Raw genomic sequence first — 11,751 nt, forward strand, 5'->3', positions numbered from 1 at the left:
AGCTGATGATTGTTGGAAAGACAAACAAAGATGAGTTTTATTTTGTTGCTGTTGAGTTTGTATGAAGTGTGTTTAAGATGATCAGTGAGGTTCAAATTACATTTCTGTCAATGGAATCTTTAAGAAGAGCATGTTCATTGTAATTGTTTGTAAATTTTAAAAATTGTCCGAATTCCTGTTGATTTTATGTATTATATGTTACACTACAACGTGTGTCACAGCTTTACAACCTAAAACAAGGGGTGAAAATGAGCGTGTCCACTCAGGTGATAAACACCTGTGACTACTGCAGCAGAGTCATTTGACCTGGGAATGAATGACGATTGTAACCTTTCCCACGAAAGACAAAAGCCAGATGTTAGTGGGGTTCCAGATGGAAAGGGACTTCAGATTTAATGGATACAAAACGTGTTTGTGATTGTTTTTGTCTGACCTTTTATTCAGCCTGATGAGAATTGTCTGCCAAACAGGAGAATGAGTGCAAAGAAGTTACAAGAAAGCATCTGAAACTCAATTTATCTCGAAACATTTTATTGTGATTACCAGCTTAACCAGCAGCCTCAAAATGATCTTTTCACAAAACACCCCCACCCACCATGAGACCCCAAACTGAGCTAAAACAAGCATCCTTTAGCAAATATTGGAGTTTGCGGCTAATTAGTTCTGATTTAAAAACCTGCGCATTGGAAACACGCCACCCGTCTGACAAACAGTCTCAGCTCCATTTGAAGCCGATGAATCCAATAAAACGTGTGAATGACTTTAATTAGTGCTATCACAATGCTGTATCTGGCTTGTTTTCTTTAGGCTGAGCTCTGAAAGTGTTGACACACACACACACACACACACACACACTGTCCTGTTTGTGGGGCCCAGTGGTGCATCACAGTAATCGCCGGCCCAGCATGCTCTGAGTGAAACATTGGCACCAGCGTTTAGACAAACAGCCCCTCCCTCCCTTTAGAGCAAGACGACCCCCCGCTGTGAGCTAACAAGACCACATTAACCTCCCTTACCACACACACACACACACACACACATCCTCCCTCTATTCCCCCTGCATGCAAACAGACACGCAGACATATTCTCATACTGGCACACACAAGCATGTAGAGACACATGATTTTTGTCTTTCTCATTCTTTCACATCCAGCTCTGAGGCGGATTCGGAGGAGACGGAAAGTAATTTGCTGCACTGGACCGTGGATGACGGACAGTACCAGACCAGTGCTCTCAGGACCATTTACGGATGAACAATTGATGCGCTGGCTTTTCATAAACGTTACAGCTAATTTAACCATCAGCCAAAATACTTTTCTTAAAATGGCCCACAGTGATTTTTTTTTCCAAAATAAACAAGAATGTGGCTTGAGAGAGAATAAACCACCAGATCAACTCAAAGAAGAAAAACAAAGGACATGAGGAACTTCAAACATTGTCTGTCTTAAACAGAGCAAAGCATGAGTAAGAGTTTGTTTTTTGACATATTTCAAGTCAAATTCAGACACAAGCTGCATTATTTTGCGTTCAAAGTTAAGAAATGTAATCAATGCTTATATCCAGGCAGACTGCAGTGCAGAGATTCAATGTTTAGCATATTGCAGTTGCATGATTTAAACCTGCTCTAGTCATACTCTTGAATTAAGAACACAGAGAGGGGCAGACCATGTGCCCATCAATGCATCCGGCTTGATAAAGAATGGAATCTTGGCAAACATGTTAAATGGATATTCTTAAAATAGTTGAATACAGATGTGTTGGATAGACTCATATCTAACCTGTAAATGCTCAAATGTTACTTTATACATCCTGCTTTTAAAACGTTCATCTCACTTTCGAGCTCAATGCCTATTCTATAAGGACAGAGAAATATTTAATATAAAGTATGTGATGGTAAATGGTAAAGTATGACCTCCAGTTGTTAGCAAACCATTTAGATGAAGAAAAAACAAAACAGTCAGGAGTGCATTTATTATTTAAATTTGCATCATGATGCTACGATGCATTCAGGCACATCCTGTATCTGCCAGACTAATAAATAGTGCCGTAGACTTAATATTAGTTTACTCGCCACTGTCTGTATGATAATTATAATTCTCCCTAATGTATCTATTGTATGATAACCCCTCTCCTTGTTGTTTTTAAAGGCCTGTGTGTGTGTGTGTGTGTGTGTGTGTGTGTGTGTGTGTGTGTGTGTGTGTGTGTGTGTGTGTGTAACAAAGACAAAGTGATTATAACCCTTCCTCCAGGGTGAACATTTTAAGCAAACACCTAATAGAAGGAGCGCTTGATTGACTTGTTCTCCCCCCCCCCCTATTCTCCCCCCTCCCTGCCATGCTGGGGGAGTGTCCTCGCTCCTCCCGTATAAAAACCAACGCACCCACCAGCGGCAGAGCATGCAAAGACAGCCACGGTGCAACACCGAGACAAAGAGAGAGAGAGGAGACGGTGTCCCAGACTGTGTGAAAGTAAAGCGCTTGTTTTTGGATATTCCAGACGCTGCAGACCATCACAAACTATCTGCTGCTGTCTCTAGCATGACTTCTGCAGCATCCCTGGATTAATCGCACTCGCAGCCGACTTGCTAAAAAGCAAGTTCGCTGGCACTTTTGTCGAGGACGGAAAACGCGCACGGGAAACAGCGATGGAGAGGAGCATCCCGGGATGGTGCGCGCTGGTGGCCCTCGTCCTGCACGGCACGGGCTGCATGGCGGCCAAGGAACTCCAGTGCCAGGAGATCTCCGTGCCTCTGTGCAAGGGGATCGGCTACAACTACACCTACATGCCAAACCAGTTCAACCACGACACGCAGGACGAAGCCGGCCTGGAGGTGCACCAGTTTTGGCCGCTGGTGGAGATCAAGTGCTCCCCGGACTTGCGCTTTTTCCTCTGCAGCATGTACACGCCGATCTGCCTGGAAGACTACAAGAAGCCGCTGCCACCGTGTAGGAGCGTGTGTGAGCGGGCCAAAGCTGGCTGCGCTCCGCTCATGAGGCAGTACGGGTTCCCGTGGCCGGACCGGATGAGGTGCGACCTGCTGCCCGAGCAAGGCAACCAGGACACGCTGTGCATGGACTACAACCGGAGCCAGACGACCACGGCTTCTCCCGTGTTGGCGAAGCCGACCAACCGACCCCTGAAGCCGTACAACCCCAGGAAGAAGAGCGGCTACGGTCGGGGCATCCCCGGGAAGCACAAACCAGCGGCGTCCCCGTGTGAGTCGGGATGCTTCTGCCGCGCGCCCATGGTGCCAGTGACTGGCGACGGTCACCCGCTGCACAACCGTGTCAAGACGGGACAGATCGTGAACTGCGCTATGCCGTGCCACAACCCCTACTTCACCCAGGAGGAGAGGACTTTCACCGCCTTCTGGATCGGCCTGTGGTCCGTTCTGTGTTTCATCTCCACCTTCGCAACCGTGGCCACTTTTTTAATCGACATGGAGAGGTTCAAGTACCCAGAGCGGCCCATCATCTTCCTCTCCGCCTGCTACATGTTCGTGTCCATTGGATACATTGTCAGGCTGGTCGCCGGGCACGAGGAAGTGGCGTGCAACCGGGAAAACGGCGCAGAGCACATCCACTACGAGACCACGGGTCCTGCGCTCTGCACCATCGTTTTCCTGCTTATTTACTTCTTCGGTATGGCCAGCTCGATCTGGTGGGTGATACTGTCCCTCACTTGGTTTCTCGCCGCCGGCATGAAGTGGGGGAACGAGGCCATCGCCAGTTACGCACAGTACTTTCATTTGGCCGCCTGGCTCATCCCCAGCATGAAGTCCATAGCAGTTCTGGCTTTGAGCTCCGTAGACGGGGACTCCGTGGCTGGGATCTGCTACGTGGGCAACCAGAATTTGGATAACCTGCGAGGTTTTGTGTTGGCACCGCTGGTTATCTACCTGTTCATCGGCACCATGTTTCTGCTGGCCGGGTTCGTCTCCCTGTTCAGGATCAGGAGTGTAATCAAGCAAGGGGGCACCAAGACTGACAAACTGGAGAGGCTGATGATCCGGATAGGGGTTTTCACGGTTCTGTACACCGTCCCGGCCACCGTCATAGTGGCGTGTTACTTTTACGAGCAGCATAACAGACAGACGTGGGAAATTACGCACAACTGCACGTGCATGACGGACCCGAGCAGGCAAAGGCCGGACTACGCCGTGTTCATGCTGAAATACTTCATGTGTCTCCTGGTAGGCATCACGTCGGGGGCCTGGATCTGGTCCGGGAAAACCCTGGACTCCTGGAGGACTTTTTGCACGCGCTGCTGCTGGGGCAGTAAAGCCTCCGCGGGCTCCATGTACAGTGACGTGAGCACCGGGCTGACTTGGAGGTCCGGGACAGCCAGCTCTGTCTCCTGCCCCAAACAGATGCCACTGTCCCGGGTTTGAACTGGGGGGGGGGGGGGGGGGGGGGGTCATCCGCTCAAATGCATCTTATGTCATTTGTCACTAAAGACTTAAAAACCGGCGCATATCAGCTCTTTTGGGGGACAAAGTGGCGTAAAAATTACGTTTTATTTGGTAAATTATTCAAAGCCAGCTAAACTGCCAGCTGAGATGCAACTTTGGTCACGAGCACTCCCCTAATGTGAACTATTTTTAAAACAATTGTGGTCATTTATGCTTCATTGTGCTTCTAAAAGTTGTAAGATCAGTTTGGATTTAAGGAAAGTGCTCCTTCCTTGCCTTATCCAAATGACGTCCATGGGTTTGAATAGAGGGTGGGGGGGGGGGGGGGACTAATTGTGTCGGGATTGTCCATCAGCGTGTTGTAATTAGCACATTAATGAGCGCCTAATGGCTTCTCTTTAAATAATGAGACTGTCAGCAGCGGAACAATGTACCTTTGCACGAAGAATGCAGAGGCTTATCTGGGCTTAATTGAATGTGCGCAGCTGACAAGATCCCCCTCGTCGATAGGTTACATGGTATAAGAGGCTCCTCTTCTCCTTACTGTAAAGAACCGCAGTGTCTTAAACATATAAGAGTCACAATGAGACTGCTCTGCGTGAAATGAGGCCATCGCTGGGATGCTTTTTTTTTGTCTGCAAGATGGATTTACACGAACATTATTAATCAATGCCTTAATACTGTCTCATACGGGTTGCATTAGCGCGTAAAGTGTATTTATATAATTATTGGTGTACATATATTGTACATTTGTATATGAAAATTTACGAGATTGTAAATATGTATAATTTCCACTTTGATAGAAAATTTTATTTTGAGAATAAAACAAACCTTTATTGAAATTTGTCCTCGTGCGTCCTGGTCATTCTCGCCAAGACTTTGTTGTGAGTTTGGACAATAAGATATTTAAAGTCTGTTGTTTTTTTTTAAGTGTGGTCTGATGCACAAGCTGATTCAATCTTAATATATGTGTGCGTAAAGGCCGAGTATGGCATTCATAGATTATTTTACGTTTAACTAAACGTTGCCTTTGGGGCAACATGGGATATGACAGCTTTATCAAACCTCCTCCGTGTTGCAGATACACGTGCTGTGAGACGCAGGGAACAACATCGGCATGTCAATAGGGGCACTACAGGTGGTCCTCTCAGTTTATGCCCCCTGCGCTTTAGTCTTTATTAACTCCTGACGTCTGTCTGTTAAACCCCTGATCCAGGCTTAATGTGTCACGTTTATTCGCATCACATTTTGAGTGAAGAATTCAAGTCTGTAAGTCTTCCTTTTTTGAACAGGTGGACCAGTGCTAGCTGAAGAACACAGCTCGTATGTGTTTTTCCCGTGTTAATCAGCTTGTTACAATCATTTTAAGCGACTTAACAGAAAGAGTTACAGTTCGCTCAAGCAAATAATTGAACCTTTTGAAATTTCAACATTTAAAAGCAAATGTCTGCTTCAAACATGGCAATGCATGCTTATTGTGGACGTTGAAGTGGACCGTTCAGGTTACTTTAACTAAGGATTCTTTACAATGTAGAGATGCCTCAGGCTTATAATTAAGGCGTCAGTGAGGAGGGACAGACATTGTAACTGCGGGCTGAGACCCTCAATGTCGTGCGTAAAGGTAATTACGGCCGTGCAGTGTGTGGTCCAATTATCGTGTGACAGTTTGGGACTCTTTCAACTGTCAGTGTCATCTCTACATTTTGGTTCAGGGGAAAAAAGGTCTGTTGGAGAAAATGCCGCATGTCTTCCAATGTGTCAAGACTAATATGTCATGACCGATGCACACAACATAACTCAATGTGTTCCAAACTCTGGAGAAGATTCTGAACCCTCATTAAGGTGAAGAGAGATGGATTAAGCTGTATTATGCCGCCACCTTGTGGTCAAAGGACAGCCAACAAGCAAGGCACATAAATCATGAATCCAACAACTGAATACACATCCAACAAGTTAGTTTAAAGTATTGAATCTCAAAAGAAATACTCAGTTTCAACCAACAGTTTCAACCAATATCTGAATTTATTCTTGAAATCTCTTTCAACACTCTTTCCTTCTGCTCATTCCAACACTATTAGTCGGAGCTTCGTGTTTTGTCTTTAAATCCGTGACTTCATTTTAGTTTTTTTTATGGCTGCACTAATGTATTGAATAATTGTAATATTTTAGAAATCTTCTATATTGTTTATATATAAGATTTTATATTCAGGGAAAAGGATCACCACGAAAGTGAGTACAGTGCTGTATAACATGCGTCTGTGACGTTGTTACCAGTGAAGTTAACTTCTAGTTTAACTTCCTGACTTCAGCATCCGTACAATGAAACAAGTGGAAATCTGACTTTGACACTAAATGACCTGATCAAATTTTGCTGTATACCCAAGTCATTGCTGTGGAATAGAATATACTGAATTTAACCAACCAGTTACATCCTACAGAGCTCTAGTTGTCTAATGTTGTGTCCCCCCCCCCCCCCCCCCCCCCCAAAATAATTACATTACTCAAATTAAGAGACAGCAGCTCCTGTTCCTCTGTCCAATAAAAATAAATTGCCCTGCTTCTGCTTGTTAACCATGAGACAAGTTAGCTTCCTCTTCCAGTGGTGTGTGTGTGTGTGTGTGTGTGTGTGTGTGTGTGTGGCAGGGGGTCGGGCATGTTCCCTCAAGCACAAAAGCAAAAAAAAAAATCCACAGAGGAAATGGGTTGAGAGGTCATGCCTGCTCCATCTCCCTCTAACATAAACAAGGCGTCGGCCTTCAGGAAGAGCGAGAGATCCTATTGGATGAAATTCCGAGACGCCGTCTTCTTCTCCGTTGGTTGGGATGCTTCTGAATGCCATCTTTGTCTAATGATCTAATTATCTGTCTGACTCTGATTGGTTTGGAATAAATCATGTTAAATCATGTTAAGATGTCTGACCGGCTTTCCATGGGATGTCTAAAGGTCACATGCTGCAGCACTGTCATTTACAGAGTGTATACAAATCTGGGTGGGAAGCGTTTTGCTTTCAATAACAGCTATTGTCACATCACGGCTGATTAAACAATGCAGTCTAAAACAAACCTTTCTTCTTCTAACACTCGGCGGGCCTCGTGACGGACAGATGACCTCACTGCTTTCTGGCCTAAAGCATGCTGAGATCAACCATTACGTGACTCTAAAAAGATGTGTTAATCACAGTAAGAGATTATAACAATAACTATTACACACAGTTTATATAACTTTTTAGCAAACAGCGGCCAGTAGACACGGAGCTCATGAGCGTTCATTAGATGCCTGCATGGTGAATGGAGGTCCAATAATGACTTTCTTTTGGCTCTGCTTTGGGTCTCAGCCAAAGACTATTTGTAAAGATGGACGACATGACAGCTCCCCAAAAGTGAAGCCGAAAACATCTTGATCGTCCCCTGGAGCCCCCTCCCTCATAGCGGATGGGTCATGGGCCAAACTAAGAGATATACATTCTTCCCAAAGATGGTTTCTCACGCTGATTTATGTTCAGGTGTTAATCTCTCTGATATGTTTGGCTATTCAATGCTGTAGGAAGGGAACGTGTCGTCATGACCGGCCGTGCTCAGCTCACGACTGAGAACAACACAGATGAGAGGGAACGTCAACGGTACATTTTAATAGTGGGCTATTAAACCAAACAAACAGTTTAAAGACTTACTGTCATCAAATAAAACGTCACAAAGCTCTGTAGAGCTGAGAGGAGGTTCATCACCACGAGCGAACCCAAGTAGTCGTGTTGATGCAAAAATATTGATCATAGCGGCTTCAGTATTACAGGCTGAACATTAGCTTACCATACAGTTAGCATGATAATGAGTAGGTTATTAGTTCTGTTTTATGTTCTTAGCGCTGTAAGTGTTGGACATGTGGAGGTGGAGCAAGAAGATAAATCAGGAGATGACCGAAGTCATCAAGATGTGTGAGGTTTACTCTGTATATGAATGTATATAAACTCAGAGACCCATCTTGCATGCTTGTGTGCTTGTGTGTGTGCATGCAGGGTGATGGGTGTAGGGGTGAGAGAAACATCTTCTTACGCTTCAATTCTGTCACACAACAGAACTCTTGCTGCAGTATTCTTATGAACTGAATAGTTTGGAACATATCTGGCAAGACTGGATTCTCTATTGAATGTTTCCAGACTTAAAGATGTACATTTTACACAAGCAGCACTACAGAGGGTGTTCTGTGTCCTGTGGCTCTTGATGGATCGTTCTTAAATCTGAGGAAATGACCCAGAGTCAGCGAGAAAACCCTTTCCTGGGAGGTCAGGTTGAAGAAAACAATGCTATTGATTTTGGGAAGTGTAGGTTCTCCACCTCTTCTGCTTGAATTTTGACCATTTTATTCTAATCTGTCTCTCCTAAATGATCCATCTTTATCAAAATGCCATAATAAGTTGAAGTGCCCTTTTGATGGAACAGCATAAAACAGAGTGTATGCGATTCAATGTGCTCGTTTGAGGATTGATGATCGCATAAAGGCTGTAAAAATTAATTCAACCGCCATTTAAAAATGGCACACACAAGGCCTTCAGCTTCCTCCGAGGTACACGCATGGTAGATTTCAACCCTTCAATAAACAGCAACTGGAACTTTTTTTTTCTTTTTTTATTGCTGGCAGAAAAAAAAAAAATAATAATAATAATAAAAATAATAATAATCTTTTTTTTTTTTTCGGGGGGGTGGATATTTTTTTTTTAGTTCCCTTTTTTTTTTTTTTTTTGGCTGCAGAAATGGACTTCCATACTATTTGGTGTGGTATGGGGCAATTCAATTATTGATAGTCTCACACTGAGAAGGTAACTTTTCATTTTTCTCCATTGGTTCTTTGTATAACGCAATATCTACCTTTGACCACTAGAGGGCGGTACAAGCAACACTATCCTCAGGTTCCATGATAAACGCGGGCAAAGATAACCTGTGAGGGTCATTCAAGGGCCAACACTTGAACGTTTTCTTCAGCAAAAGAGGTTTTCAACCACCAAAACTCTGGTTGATTAAGTCAATGAGTAACATTTACCATCATTTGTAAAATATTGCCTAATTTTGGACTTTTATATTTTTTCATTTTTTACTCTACTATCTTCTACAACCGAAAAAAAGAAGAAAATAACACCAGAAAGTGATTTAATATCAGATCCAATTAAAATACTTTATATTCTACAGCATGCAGTGATATTCTAGAATAAAGTGCGTCCAGCCTTGCATAGCGACAGTTTGTGGAAGGCCCTGTCCTCTTCCAACACGACATGACAAACTAGATCCGGCCTTTTTGTCCAACACCAGCGGCTCACCTCACTGATGCTCTTGTGGCTGAATGGGAGCAAACGAGTGCAGCCAGGTTCCTAAATCCAAAATGTAACAACACCAGAAAATGTAATACAATTTGCACCTAACCTGGTCCAAAATGTAATCAAACCGAATCAAGTAATAACTTGATCAATAATGTAATAAAATGTCCGGCTCCATTATTGGATGCAACAAAGCCTTCCCACAGTTGGAGGCTGTTATAGCAGCAGATCAATGCCGCTGGTTTTGGGTCACATATGGGTGTAATGCTCAGGTGTCCACATACCAATGTAATGTCCCTTCATTCAGTTTGAGCCACTTTGTTTGTCAGACCTGTGAAACGTGCCAGTAAGAAGTCCTGTATGTCTCTGTAAACCTGGTGGATGCAGGCACACTGCTCCATGTGATCATATTGTAGATCACTCAACAAAGCGCTGCCTTTAACGTGGCTGATATCATGACTACACCATGTGTTGAGACAGACGCGGTGGATGGGATTTTGCCAAGGACACATAGCTAACAACATTGTTTCTGTGTGTCCTGTCTCTTCAGGGACAACGTCTTGTGGTGGATGTGGGTCAACACATGTTCAGGGTCACCAGGTTTGCATGTCCGACCTATAGACCTCCACCGGTGACAATAGAGGCCTTTCCCTGAGCACCCGACCGACCGCTGGCCACCCTCTGCTAACGTTTCTGCACGTCTTGGCTGCCCCAAATACCACAGCAGAAGAAGAACGACAGGCGTGCACCGGCATGCGTTAGGGTCACGGCTACACGGGGGGGGGGGGGGGGGTTGGGGATTGTGTTGTTGCATTCAGTGCCATTGTTTGTTTTGATCAGACAGGAGTGTCACTTACTTACTCAAGTTACAATGTCTATTCCTGTAATTACGATTATTTCAGTCGAGAGTTCTTTTTAGTTTTGGACGCTTTTAAAAATAGAGGAAACAATAAAAGCTCAATGCTCATAGTTATAGCAAAGAGCTCCCAAAAGAGGACAGCTAACAGAACAGGTTTCTCTCATGGGGAAAATGACAGAAGAAAAGTATGCAGACGGAAAACATCATGAGACCATCATCCCGTTCTGAGTTTGTGAACAAAGGTTTTTAGACACAAGACAATATCCTAAACGCAGCATTTGTGAAGTTAAATGTGACCGTGGTCATACATCTCTTTTATGTGTCGTACAGGGACTTTGCTAGCATGCTGAGCTAATGCTGAATGACGGCGGCGAGAGGGTTGAAGGTCTTGTGTCATCCGAGCAGGGTTGTTCCTCCGTCAGGCTGGGTGGAGGTCAGAGGTCGGGTCAGTGTGTCTGTTGTGGCTGCCAGCACTCAGTCATCCAGACGACAGCTGAGCACCGGGACTTCTGCTTCCTCAGAGTCAGCCGGTGTTTTTGTGAATGGCCCGTTTTCTGACACAGAGACAGCTCTGTTAAACAAACACGTGAATGAGAAGAAACATCTCAGTGGGAATCAGCTGCATGATACCTCTGACCAATTAACTCATTTTATTATTATGAATTAAACAGAATAGCTTTCGGTAAGCATGCATAAAACTACACCTACATATCGGTTTTGTCTTAAGAAACCAACCAACTCCAAACTAACTTGAAGAATGAGACATTATGGTTCATTTTGAATCCGTTGTTTTACATGAATAAGCTTGTGAAGTCTTGACCTCTCATGGCACATTTCTTACTTTTTCATGATCTGGATTTCATGCAGTCATACGGGCGAGCAAATAGAAATAAATAAAGATAGATTGCTTCAAAAGCAGCACTAATTGACTTTATGGCCACTTGGGGGCAGTGGAACAAGCTGAAAATGTGTAATGTCACTTATAATCATTTTAGTTCCTATCGAATCATTGCATATCAAGCAGACATGGGGCAACGTTGTCATTAATTTGTCATTTTTCAAGCTGCCAGATAAATGTAAGTCTAATGCTAACTCTCATTTTAGGTCTGTTTTGGTCTCCACCATCTCCTGAGAAACATATTATTTTCTTTAGTTTGCTAATGCCGGATATTTAGC

At 44.1% G+C, this 11,751-nt stretch overlaps 1 protein-coding gene across 1 annotated transcript; it reads left to right on the forward strand.

The window, feature by feature from the left end:
• The first annotated feature begins 2,632 nt into the window (after nucleotides 1-2,632).
• Nucleotides 2,633-4,390, forward strand: LOC142956496 (frizzled-8-like). Its single transcript, XM_076098111.1, has one exon. The coding sequence runs from the start codon at nucleotides 2,645-2,647 to the stop codon at nucleotides 4,388-4,390; it is 1,746 nt and encodes a 581-aa protein (XP_075954226.1). The 5' UTR covers nucleotides 2,633-2,644.
• The last annotated feature ends 7,361 nt before the right edge of the window (nucleotides 4,391-11,751 follow it).

This window comes from Anarhichas minor, unplaced genomic scaffold, assembly GCF_050575085.1.
Source record: "Anarhichas minor isolate MPS153535 unplaced genomic scaffold, ASM5057508v1 ptg000024l, whole genome shotgun sequence".
NCBI classification, from domain to species: Eukaryota; Metazoa; Chordata; class Actinopteri; order Perciformes; family Anarhichadidae; genus Anarhichas; species Anarhichas minor.

What these genes read in the sequence shown, in the direction of transcription:
- LOC142956496 (XM_076098111.1), top strand. Translation starts at nt 2,645, where the DNA reads ATGGAGAGGAGCATCCCGGGATGGTGCGCGCTGGTGGCCCTCGTCCTG.